The sequence below is a fragment of the Monomorium pharaonis genome, chromosome 4 (assembly GCF_013373865.1).
Source record: "Monomorium pharaonis isolate MP-MQ-018 chromosome 4, ASM1337386v2, whole genome shotgun sequence".
Lineage (NCBI taxonomy): Eukaryota > Metazoa > Arthropoda > Insecta > Hymenoptera > Formicidae > Monomorium > Monomorium pharaonis.
The window spans coordinates 18,815,125-18,829,034 of NC_050470.1; the positions used below are offsets into that span (position 1 = coordinate 18,815,125).

A 13,910-nucleotide genomic window follows, 5' to 3' on the forward strand; every position below is an offset into this window, starting at 1 on the left:
ATTTTTTGTAGCTAAAGGAAAAAAACAAATACACATTTTTATTGTCATTGATATACGCTTAATAGAATAGTATATATTAAAATCGAGTGCAGATAAATTTATTTGTTTTAAGTGAATAAACGGCATTCTCACTCCAATTCTTCGATGTTTACATACCTTATTCAATGTTTTAGCAGTAAAAATAAATTATGGAAACAATTGTTTTTTTATGGTTTTCGATCTTTTGAATGATGCATTTTAAAATCGAGAGCTAAACGAATTTCTTAATGTTTTAAACGAATAAACGAAATAGCGTATGGAAATTTACCAGACATAAGCAGACTCTAAGCTATTACTACTTCGGTGGCTATGCGGCGTCTAGTCTCAGCTTCAGTTAAGTATAGCAGCCATTGTGACTCCATCATCTTAAAGCGCCATTTTTAATTGTTGAAATTTAAATTTCTTTTCGTAAGGATGTTAACCCCTTCGCTGTAGATGACACATATATGTGCAACTCAAAAAAAAAGAAAGTTAAACTACCGGAATTTTTATAATGGCAAGTATTTTAAAACTTTTGGGATCGCTGAATTCAAATTTAAGGTTTAAATTGCAAAATTCAAAATGGCGAATCCAATATGGCGCATCAGTTTTCAAAATTAATCGGTCTAAATTGCAAAATTCAAAATAGCGGATCCAATATCGCGCTTCAAAGTTTTGCAAATTAATCAAATTTTCTTGGAAATAGGTTTCTATAGGTTTTTAGGTCGCTAAATCTAAATTTTGTCAACACTACAAAATAAAAAATGGCCGATCCAATATGGCACATCAAGTTTTTAAAAATAATCAGATTTTCTTGCAAATAGGTTTTTATATTGGATCCGTCATTTTGAATTTAAAAAATCTGATCTCAAATTCGAAATCAGTGGCCCCAAAAATGTAAAAAATAAATTTATGGATAAAATTGTAAAACTCTTTTTACCACAAAAATGTTTACAAACAGTTAAAGGATTAAAAAGTGGCCGATTTGACCCAAACCGAACAACATCTGAAACATATGTTTTCTTATAAATTTGAACTCGCTGAATACAATGATTAGAATTTCAAGCTTCAGGTACATATTAATTTTACTTGTAAACATGTGTATTTTATATGACAAATTTGAACATTAGATAAGTCACCTACAAGTCCATAAAGAAAGTGTGTGTTCTTATAACATTTGGGTACCCACTCTTTTCTGAGAGAAATATGACCGTTAAAAAAATTAAATATAGCAGCTCCAATATGGCGCTTTAAACCTCCGAAGAAAAAAACATGAACTCAAAATAGTTTCAATGTCAAAAAGCGAAAAAGTTGAGGCTGACAGGTTGCGTGAAAACGAGGTTAAATTAAAAAAAATATTTGTAACATACTTTAGTACAGCAGACTTTAGCATACAAAAGTGACTTTTTTCTTTAATGGTAATCTTTTTAAAGTAGGTTCCTTTTCCTTCTCGTAATTTATTATAATTTAATATTTTACATTTTCGTGGTATATCTGCTAACATACTATTAATTTTACAGAGTACTCATACACTGCACTTAGAGGCACTTCCTGTGCTTAATTTTTAAGTATGTAGTAATGTAAGAATTTTTGTAAAATACAGTAAAAGTTTCGCATTGTCACTCTCCAATTTATTACATTTCCCCTCAATGCCTTCTTCATTGTCTCACTAAAGGGGAAATCTATTCCCCTACTATGCGTCCTACTGCGCTATCGCGCACCATTCCCGCGCAGCCTGTTCACGCCGCGATCGCTGCTCTTCGCAGTGCCACAATTTCACTCAATGCCACGACGCAAACTCCGAAATCGTGGCAATGCGGAGCTTCTACTGTACTGTCATGTACATAAGCTATTCTCAGAAAACCGTTCTTTGTACTTTATAATTTTTTAAAATTCGCTTTTCAATTTGCGTATATACTGTTTCTAAAGCATTAAAATGTTGTGTTTTAAATGTGCAAGTCTCTTGATCATCTACATAAATCTTCTTACCGAGTAAGACAGTGATAGCGGTCATATTTCTCTCAGAAGAGGGTGGATACCCAAATGTTATAAAAACACACGCGTTTTCTTCAATGTATTTCTTTATAGACTTGCAGGTGACTTACCCAAATTCATCATATAAAATACACGTTTACAAGCAAAAATTAATATGTTCCGAAGCTTTAAAATTCTGATGTCACCACTGCATTTAGTAGTCAAAATCCATAAAAAAAACATATGTTTCAGATGTTGTTCGGTTTGGGCCAAAATCGACCACTTTTTAACAATGTTCTTTGCGACCATGGAAACCACCAAGTGACCTTTTCAAGTTTATTCGAATAATTTTGATATACTTATAAATTATAATTGTAACATTACTTTGCCATATTAAAAGGCTATTCTGGTGTGACGAACTAAAAAGTTACGCATTTTTGACGAATTTTCTCTCAAAAAGTACTGCATGTAACGGCATAACATTTTTTTCCTGAAAAATGTCCTCTAGGAAAATAGAAAATTTTTTTATAGTAAAAAATATGCATATTTATTTATTCATTTACTCGTAAATAAACACATATAAATAAAAAAATTATCTTGCTGGCACAGGTGATTGGGGCCCTCCAGATAATTTGAAACAAAAAATTCAAAGAGATTGTTAATCTGTATAAGTGTCGCTATCGCTCAAACCTCAATTATGGTAAAATATTAATATTAACTTAGATTTTTGCCCCAATTATGGCGTAAAAAAACATTTTTTTAACACCTTTACCAAAATCGCCGCCATTTTTTAAATTTATAATATAAATTAATAATTGAGGTTCGGGCAATAGCGACACTCATACAGATTAACAATCTCTTTAAGTTTTTTGTTTTAGATCATCTGGAAAGCCCCAATCTACGCCAGCAAGATGATTTTTTTATTTATGTGTTTATTTATGAGTAAATAAATAAATATGCATATTTTTTACTAAAAAAATTTTTTTTCTATTCTCCTAGAGTACACCTTTCAAGGGAAAAAATGTTATGCCGTTACATGCAGTACTTTTTGAAAGAAAATTCGTCAAAAATGCGTAACTTTTTAAATCGTCACACTAGAATAGCCCCTTAAATTTTGACTGCATTTTTGTAACAAAACCTCGTTTACGGGTAAAATGACTACTTTTGTTAAATTTTGGGACATTAAGAAATTTTTATTTCATATATTTTCGTACGACTCAAGATATTTGCCCGATTTAAACGCCATGATATCACCGCTATTTTGAATTTTCAAAAAGGCCATTACTTTCAAAAGTTCATGTTATAAAAAACATTTTAAGTCCACAAGCGTTTAAATTGCATGCTTTAAATTTTGGGCAGAGAGGAGATCCGATTGACGTGGAACATTCCATATATACATACATCATTAACGATATATACGACATATCATTAATATGAGATATGTATACACAGTCTGTCCAATGGAAAAAGTGACTGATTCTATTTTCGCGTAACCATTAGCGCCATGTGTGAAAATTTTACGGAAGATACTCAAAATGCGTCGCTTAACTCATTTATTCATTCACACATGGCGTTAGTGGTTAGTGACAATAAAATCAGTCACCTTTTCCATTGCACAGACTGTGTATATATATATGGTTTTTGGGTCACTAAATATAGGCCATATAGACATATTAACGCTGTGTGTGTGATGTGTGATGTGTGTGTGTGTGTGTGTGTGTCTGTGTGTGTGTGTGTGTGTGTGTGTGTCATATTAACGAGACACCTTAGTCCTTAAGCCTCTTGTCAGAACTATGACCTATCAGAACATTTTTGTGATGTGCACTATTTACAGATACACGAGATCTACAGTTTAACACTAGTTCCGAATGGCCATGAATTTATGAGAGATTTTCCTAGAACATTTATTCACACGGTAAGGTCTTTCTCCTTTTGGCGAGATCAAATAAAATCCGTATGGTATTTAATCAGAGTTTGAACCCAGGTCTCTGTGTAAGGTAAGTAGATACGCAACTCACTGCGTCACGATCGCCACTGCGCACGCACGCACGTACGCATACTCGATTCCAATCGAGTATTAACATTCAATATTATAAATTTTCATGAATAAAAATGTAAAAATATGAAGTTTGATAACCTCAGTAGTCAAATGGATAATCGTTAATAAATAATTGTTTTAAATTGGACTGATGCTTATAGAACATTTTCTACTTCAATATTCCATCTGTATAGTATATCAAAACACAATAATGTACGAAAAAAAATTCATCTAACCTTTTTTTTACCATTATAACTCAAAATAGCATTGTAGCAAGGGGCCAGGAGCCTTAATACAATAAGAAGGAGGGAGAAGAGAGCAGGCATATGTGTAAAAACAAATTTTTATAGCTCGCGTTATTAGAAAAAATACAAATGATACATTCTTAGTACATTCAAGCTTATAAGTATCTCAGAAAGATACAAATAATATATTTCTAAAATATGTGATATTTATAGACATATTTATAGATAATTTTTTGCATGAATTTGATCAATTCGTGACAGACACTGTATCCCTTTTCCCCCGGTGGTTTGCAATCAAAGAAAAAAGAAGAGAGAGGAATGTAAACATCATAATATATTGCGTCCACATATAACTGAATATACATACACACATACATGCATACATACATACATACATACATACATACATACATGATCTATGTATGCATGTACGTATGTATGTACGCATAGCGTGTGTACGTACGTACGTACGTGTGTGTGCGTGTATGTGCGTGCGTGGGTGCGCGCACGCGTATGTGTGTGTGTGTGTATGTGTGTGTGCGTGCGTGTACGTACGTACGTACGTATGTGCTATGTATACATATATACATACGCATATGTATATATAAAAATATGTCTACATCTTTTTCTTTTCATTCAACAAATAGTAAGAGACTATTATTTTCAAATCGAGAGACGAGGAAAGGCAGGCAAAACAAAGCCTGAGGAAGGACGCTTACCCGGTCGAAGAAAGGAAATATTCCTTGTTCACGCAGTTGCGTAGGCAGTCGGGTATGCGTCCGACAATCGCCCGTCGTATCTCGCTAGCCGCCATCTCGCGTAACTCGGTGCAACTCGCGTCGCTGTAGAAGGCGGCGTGTGGGGTGCACAAAAGATTGGGTGCATCTTTCAATGGACCTATATAATATACATTGCAAAATCGACGATCAAGAAAGTCAGACATATATCTGAATTTAAAGATAGTCGAATATAGTTTTTCAGAAAATATATATAATACAGTGAATGTTAATTAATTGGTATTTTTGTTTATTGAATAAAAGTTTTTTTTTATAAATAAATATAGAATACAAATTTTAATATTTTTCGTAGAATGTGTAGAATTACATAGAAAAACACTAATAGTTTAATTCATTTTTATTAATATATATGTAGAACTAATAAAAATGTATTAATTATTAATAATAATTATATAATTTTCACCATAAAATATACATCTTCATTATGTTTTTATATTTAAAAAAAATTCTTTTTCTTGTTTCGTTTAATTATGGAAGGAATTTGGAAAGGTTAAAAATAGTTAGTCAAGACAGGGTTAGGCGCGGGGACAGATAAGACTCACACTGATTCGCAGACTGACCCTGAAAGACGTTGTATGGCTCATTTTCGTGGACATCTAGCGCTGCCGCGCGGATTCTACCCTGTTTGAGCGCCGCGGCTAGCGCGTCGTCATCCACTAAACCACCTCGCGCTGTATTGACTAAAAATGCTCCCGGTCTCATCTAAAATAAACGCAATATAACTTTTTGTAATATAAATTACTATGTTTTCTTCAAATTAATGTAAAAAAATAATTAAATGATATAACATAAAATCATACATTTTTTAACCTTATTACAATTAAAAAAAAATAAATTTTCTATACAAATGTATTATAATATTGATACATTTCACAGAATTACAATAGCAACAAATTAACTCTCTATTGCTCATATAAGGCGAACGCTCAGTTTACATTTAATTTTTTTATTGCACAAATAAAATAGTACAATAGCATAAAAGTTGACTCTAAAACTTTGACTTTTCACTTACAACTTTCTAATAATACATTGTGTAACAACGTGTGAGAAGTCGAATGTGTTCACCCGCAATAAGTGAATAATAACCGAATCGTACGAGTTGCATACACTATTTTTTGTTATAAATGCATAGAAAAAGGCGAAGGCGAGAAGAAGGGAAATTGTGATTCGGGGGGGAAAGATATAAAATTTGTGAAGGACAAAGCAAATGAAAAACTTTCTATATAGTTTTAATTAATTTCACTCTAGTTTCTCTTTCGCAGTTTGGACGATCTTTGGAGGTGTGAATTTGCTGTCACTTTTGGATAGTGTTTCAGTATTCGGATTTTTAGTATTCATCTTCACTGACACTAATCATCACGTATCGACTTCTCACGTTATTACTGCACTATCACCACGTTCGATTTCATTTACGTTGTTTGATATGTCGCGACATTTGATCTGATGTCTTTAAATAACACAAATTAACAAATTACCTAAGATTAGGTTAAGTTCAAAAGAGACGGAGCGTAATTCTGCAAGGGTTTATATACATTACCATATGCGTGTTACGAAATGGCGCGTGTGCGAGGTAAAAACAAAGTTAACCATGTGAAAAACTAGGTAAACGTGCAAAAAACTCATGCAAAAATATTTTTCTATATACTTATCTCGTTTTTCACACTTGTCTTCATTATTACATTCGCATGCGCGCCATTTCGTTACACATTCGGTAACGTATACAAACTCGGGTAGAATTATCGACGCTTCGTCGCTTTAACAAACTTAATCTTAACCTGTTAATTTGTGCCATTCAAAGACATTAGATTGCGACATATCAAGATTGCTAAAAAAAGTCGATACGTAGTGATACAATTAGTGTCAACAATAACTCTAAAGATAAATACCAAAAACTCGAATATCATCATAATACCCGAAACAGCAAGCTCACAACTCCAAAAATCGTTTAAATTGCGAAAGAGATTACAGAGAATCTTTGCCAAAAGTCAAAAGAAAAATATTTTAATATATATGACAAAAGGTGAACATTACTAAATACAATTTTTTATTTATTACAAAACTATTTAAAGCTTTTTTTCATTTCAGGGCAAGAGCTCTGCCTTTGTCTTTCATTATTTGCAAACTATAGCCATTTAACGATCACTATAGCTTTGAGTGATGCAAAGCACTACTTCTAAGACACTCTCACTTTTGATACCGCAATTAAACTTTCTAATCTTTCTTTTTCATGGCTTTTGTAAAGATATGTTAATGCAACACAGATAAACTTTATTATATTTAGTTTGTCATTAATTTATTTTTTTTACCTCCATATAATTTAGAAAATTGATAATGTCGCACTTAATAGTAACATACATATAAGCACAGCGCGACACTTATACAAAAAAACACTAATGTTTATTTGTCAAAGAGAGCAATGGAGAGTGTAATATATTTTAATAAATATATCTAGCATTTCAGATAATAATTTAAAAATAAATAAAGATAATTATCTAAAAATATAGATCTTATTTTTAACAAAAATGTTATTTTTCATAGAATAATTAAATTATTGCAATTAAATTGTATCAATAATATTTCATTTTATATATTTAAATAAAACTTTCATTAAAATAACTTCTATAATTTTTAATATACCTGTTTAATAGTATATTCATTTATTAAATGATGATTGTGTTCATTTAAGGTGCAGTGTAGAGATACACAATCTGACTGAAACAGCAAATCCTGAAACATAATAATAATTATTGAGTAAAAAATAAATTAATAGGTAAGAAAGGAGGAAGTGTAATAACCGTCATCTTCTGCCTTAATAAAAACCGATAAAACATGTTTTGCTTATTTATTGAATTTTTTTTTTTTTTTTTTTCCAATAATGTTTATTTAACCAGGAAATTACTGGAAATATTTAAGAAACGATAATAAATGTTTTTTAAAACGTCTGTTAAAATAGCTGTGGGAATAATTTAATAAAAAATTAAAAGTTTCAAAAAAAGCATTACATTTTTATTTAATAAATTCTACACCATAAAATTGTAAAGAGATGCTATACAGGCAATAATACAAACGCATCTACAACTGTATACAATAAACTAATATAATATCGTTTATGTATTACTGTATGCATTAAGGGGGGATCCTGCTTTAGAAGGTTCAAAAAATCGATTTTTTTTATTGCTTAAATCTATACCTAATATATCTAAGAATATGTACCCAAAGTTATAGAGACTAATTCGCAGTACTTTCGAAGATACAGCACTGAAAGCGGTGGGGCGTCGAGCGAAGTATGCGAGCGCTCGGGCAGACTGGAGCGCGCGCGCCTTTCCCCTCGATCTACTACTCCGAATTTTATACTTGAAAAAGTTCAACGGTCGTTCGGAACAATATTTTGAGTTCGTAGTAGTGCCGTGTCGAGCAATAGTACGGATTATAAAGGTATATAATACCTCTCTGTGTACGTGCTTCTACTGAGCTGCTTCTAGCGTCAACTTCTAGCTAACAATCTATTATGGTTTGGCAATTAGAAAAAATATTAATTCTGTCCAAGAGATGAAAAAAGCTATAATGGCAACGCTGGATCATTATTGTTCAAGTGATAAATCTCCTCGCCAGGAGAATTGTCCGACAGGCGCCGACAGGTGTGAATGGCGTAAAGCTGAAGCCACGAATCAACTTGCATCTTTGAAGCATCCTGCTAGATTAATTAATAAAAACGTCGAGAAACACATTCGCCCAATCTACAAAGACCTTTTAAATGACGAACTTTTAACGCGATGCTTATGCGGGCACACGCAACATTCAAACGAATCTTTTAACTCGACTGTCTGGCGCATGAGCCCAAAACATCTAAATGCTGGCTGAAAAGTCATTGAAATAGTTGTGCACATGGCTGCAGGAATGTTTAACGAAGGATATTCTGCAGTTCTAAGTACAATGCAGTTGCTCGACTTGAAAGTCGGCCAGACGCAAGATGTTTGCGGATAACATCGACGCACAACGGATCGAGAGGCAAAACAGGCATCAGTTTTTTTCCAGCAAGGAAGCTCGCACGGCCCGTAGACTTGAGCAAATTCATCAGAACGAGTTTTTTGAGGAAGCTGAAGATCTGCTTTATGGAGCAGGAATAACTGATTAGCGTATTATTACTGTAAGTAATCGAAAATTAATATTTTTTCTAATCAAAAACTTTGAAGCGCGTTTTCTCAAGTTTTCATTTTTACGATTATTACAAACTGGTGGGCGTGATTGCAAGAAAAGCAGACGACCAATCGAAACAAACCAAAGTTTGTCAGCTTCAGTTTCCTTTTCTATTTGAAGATTCGTGAAAAAAAATTTTTAACTTTTATAGCAAATTAAAGTGATTTTTTTCTCCCAAAAAGCACATTTTTTCCTCAAACTTAGAGTAATTTTAAATTTCACAATTATTTCGGGTTTTTCTTAGTTCACTTAGAAGAAAAATGTATGAAAATTAAAATTTTACTTAATTTTTCTGTTTCAGACAAAAATTACGATCTGCATCTTTCCCACCGATAGGAGACTTCAATTGCGAGGTGCTCTACAAATGTGCTCCTAAATTGACTGCATTGGATTATTTCTCATTGAAAAAAATTTTTTATAATGTTCTAATATATATGAAAATATCCCAAAAAGTTCGCTAGACTTGGATATTTTTTTCCATCTTAAAAAAATTCCTCCAAAAACGCTTTTTTTAGACCTCCTAAAGCAGGATCCCCCCTTAATTTGCTGTATAACCTTTGTTGCACACATATGTCACACTTTTTGTACATCGTTTTATGTCTCCTAAATTTTAGTTTTAAGATTTCTTGTCATGAAATAAATCATTTCTAGATCCATATATATTACTTTATGGCTAAGTCAAGCTTTGTAACAATTATATTGCATTAATTATTTGTTGTGAACAAATAAAGTAAAAAAAACTACTTTTTTCATTAAAAAATCGTTTTTAAAAAAATTTGATTATAAACATATGTGAAAAATATGTATCTTTATGTTTTTTGGGTCGCTGATTACAAATCCACTATTAATTTTTGGAAATTTAAAATGGCGGATCCAATATGGCGGGCAATATACCTAAAATTTTACAATTTAAAAAAATAAAAAATGTTATCGTATTCTACTCTAAATTTTTAGTGAGAAATGTTTTTGTAATTTTTTTATTGGACGCATACTTTTCGAAAAAAAAATTCATAATATTAGAAAACTTGAGATACCAAAATATTTATGAATTTTTTTTTTCGAAAAGTAAGCGTTCAATCAAAAAATTACAAAAACATTTTTTACTAAAAATTTAGGGTAGAATACAATATTTTTTATTTCCAAATATATGTTTTCGACCCGCCATATTAAAAAAAATTTTGTAAAATTGTGCAAAAACCTATCTATTTTTTAGGGTTACTGAGTACAAATCAGCTATTATTTACCATTACGGCTAAATAGTCATAGACGTTGCAGTTACTGTAGCACTAAAAAAAATTACAAGTATACTTTCTGAATTTGTAGTGTGAAACTCCGCTTTGCCTAACATTGATGTCCAATTGTTTTATATCTTATCATTCACGAATGTCTACTCAGTAGTTTTAATTTATTTAAAAAATTTGAAAAGTGCACAAAAAGTAAAAAAAAAACAAAAATAAAAAACGAAAAATTTTAATAAATAAAAAATTAAAAAACAAAATAAAAAAGAACTAAATACTAGCCATGTCCACGTCGTTAATTCTAGGTTATGCTAAGAGCGAGAAGGATGACAAATATAATATTACAGACGGTAAAAATTCTCAGAACTAAATTTTATGAGATTTTTTTACTTTATTTTAGTGCCATAGTGGATTAGCAATTTTAACTTTAAAAAATCTGATAGCAGATTCAAAATTAGCTAACCCAAAAGCATAAAAATTAAACTTTGCAGAATTTTATAATTTTTTGTTAGTCCGCCATTTGGCTCGACCATTTTGAATTTTAAAAAAATAATAACTAATTCGTACTCAGCAACCAAAAAAACATATAGATACGTATTTTTGCAAAATTTTAGATTTTTTTGTTTTTTAGTCCGTCATATTGGATCCATATTTTTTAATTTTAAAAAAATAATAGCTGATTCGTACTCAGCGACTCGAAAAACATATAGATATATATGTTTTGCAAAATTTTACAAGTTTTTGACTTTTTAGTGTCATATTGAATCCGCCATTTTGAATTTCAAAAAACTAATAGCGAATTCGTAATTAACGATTTCGAAAACCCTATATAGCCATAATTTCAGTACAAATAATGTTGTACAAAAATTCGTGCAACAAAAGGATAAATTAGATAATAGGTAACTATAGTTGCATTCCAATATATTCATTGCCAATATTAAAAATCTGTATATGTAACGTAAACTATAAATTTCCAGTACTGGAAGTAAATATCAAAACAGCAGCCTATGCAGTTTTTCCGAATCTGAGCCACTGTTGACATGAGAATCAAATGATGGCGAGATGGCGCATATGCGTTTAGCCGGCTGATCACATTAGAGTGTCTCGAATATATTCGAAAAGCAGAGCTATTCTTCTTTCTTTCTCTCTCGCGTGCTGTTTTTTTCTCGATACTTCGACCGAAACATAAAGCTTATACTCCACCACTCCGATTTTTAGAAAGAAAGAAGCGCACATACGAGCCTACTTGGGCCGTTACAGGCTGATATCAAACAAAAATAACTAAAATTAATTTGACGTGTTACTATTTATAATGGCAATAACTTGCTATATTTATAAAAGACGTTATGAAAAAGAGTGACATATTATTTCATCTGTAAGTATGCATATTAACCTTTAGAGAACCGGCATTTTTTCAAAAATAGTGATTTTTTGGCCAAAATTTTATACATATTTATAACGTATCATAAGAATAAAGGCAGCAGTTAAATGGGATCGTAAAAGTAGAGAGAAATGGATAGTGGAAAGAATCGAGAAAAAGTGAGAAGTGAGAGGTGGAATGAAAGTAGATAAAAGAAGAGCTGAAGGAGGTCAGAAGGGAATTGAGAGTTTAAGTGAGGCATCGGAGAAGCAGAAGGAGACAAAAAAAGTTGAAAAGACTGGGAGAGATGACGGAGGAGACGGCAAGCTTGATGAGAGGAAGAAGGATGGAGAAGACCGGAAGAGACGGGAGAAGAGAAGGAGTAGAGGAGGGGCCGGAGACGAAGAGAGAGAGAGAGAGAGAGAGAGATAAAGGAGGCTGAACGGAAACGGACAGAGAAGCAGGAGGATTACGGAGACAAGTCGGAGGAGGGAGAGGAGGGTGAAAAGAGAAACGAGATGGAACAGTTCCCTTTTCACTGCGGGTGAAAAGAAAAACGGGATGGAACAGAGGTCAGAGAAGAGGTCAGGGAAGAAAATAGGGTTTTAGAAGGGTCGTGGAAGGGAGGGGGGGTAATTATTTGTAAGGCTGCCTAAAGGCCAGGTCGTGTAGGAGGAGAATTGATGTGTATTGTAATGATACACATCTCGGATATATGGGTTCGGTTGTCTAGTTCTTGTTCCCAAGCGGGGTACAGATAAAGATTTGTTGCAAACAGAAAACAGAGAGCAGGGATATATAATAGAATAGATGGATTTCCGCTACGCTGTATGATGTTACTGGTTATTCTCGTAATTGTATTGTTTATATGACTGTTATGTACAAATAGAAGATGTACGGGGTTTGGTGCATCCTCTAAAAACATCCCGATACTCTGAAAGAAACCCGGAATAAACTTCTATTAAACTATAACATACCATAATTAGTTGTGCAAAATTTTGTTCATCAATCTTCAGAGGACAAAATCTCTAAAAAATGAATAAAAAAAAATAACAAACTTATATTGTTTAATAATAAATAAACATTACATAAATTATTTAAACATTTAATAAAACGTGTTATTTAATTTAACCTTTCTAAAGTTTTAGAACCTTTCTTTAGTTTTAATTTATATTTCTTAAATATTTACTTTTATATTTTTGAAAATTAGAATTTTCAAATATTATTTTATATAAATATTATGTAGTATTTGTCTTATTTTATCACTTTTAGTATTTACATGTATACTTATGTTTCTTTAATTATTTGTAAAGTTTAAGTGCAAATTTATATTTAAAAAATAAAATTCATAAAATTGGCAAAGAAAAATAAATAAAATTACAGCTGCGAATATAGTTTTAAGTACATGTGTTACCTCTAATAAAATAGGCCTAGCACATAATATTTTGTATTACAATAATGTTTTAACGATTTCTTATTTTGCATATCTACATGTCTCTTATTTTTATCTTTTTGTGTTTTATTATTATTATAGATTTCTCTTTAATTAGACAAAAGTTTTAATGAATGAATCGAAGGAACTTTTTACAATTAGTACAAAAAATGTCTACATACAAAAGTAATACTGTGCATTCATTGATTGGCATGCAATTATGTACCACTTGATGAATGCACAGTGTTATCTTTGTAAGCAATTTTTTTTCGTACGAGTTCGAGAATCGGCCTCAGATTGTATAGTTGCGAACCTGTTTCCACAGGAAAAGACAGAATATATCCACCTCTCTGTCGATTCTCCTCGCGCGCGTCACAACACACCAAGGCCCCTCCATTAATATAAGCTGTATGGACCGAAAGAAAGAAACAAGGTAGCTCTGTCGCACTTTGCTCTCTGAATATAGCCGAGTCGCTCCAAAACGTATCTCTTCACAATTTTATGGTGTAGAATTCATATGGAAATGTAGTACTTGTTTTGAAATTTTTCATCTTTTATTAAAAGAATCGTTTACAGCTATTTTGAAATATTTTAAAAACATTTATTATTGC

At 31.8% G+C, this 13,910-nt stretch overlaps 1 protein-coding gene across 15 annotated transcripts in view; it reads right to left on the reverse strand.

Annotated features, from left to right (window-relative positions):
* LOC105835119 (C-terminal-binding protein) overlaps window positions 1-13,910 on the reverse strand; it is a 230,170-nt gene that overhangs the window by 80,162 nt on the left and 136,098 nt on the right. For 13 of the 15 annotated variants that reach the window (XM_036285588.1, XM_036285577.1, XM_036285576.1 and 10 more), the window contains 3 exons: window positions 7,710-7,799; window positions 5,615-5,774; window positions 4,995-5,172 (listed from right to left, as the gene is read on the reverse strand). In XM_036285588.1, coding sequence (XP_036141481.1) covers window positions 4,995-5,172; window positions 5,615-5,774; window positions 7,710-7,799 — 428 coding nt within the window. The remainder of the gene's footprint in view (window positions 1-4,994; window positions 5,173-5,614; window positions 5,775-7,709; window positions 7,800-13,910) is intronic. The other 2 variants (XM_036285582.1, XM_036285583.1) reach the window with 2 other exon arrangements.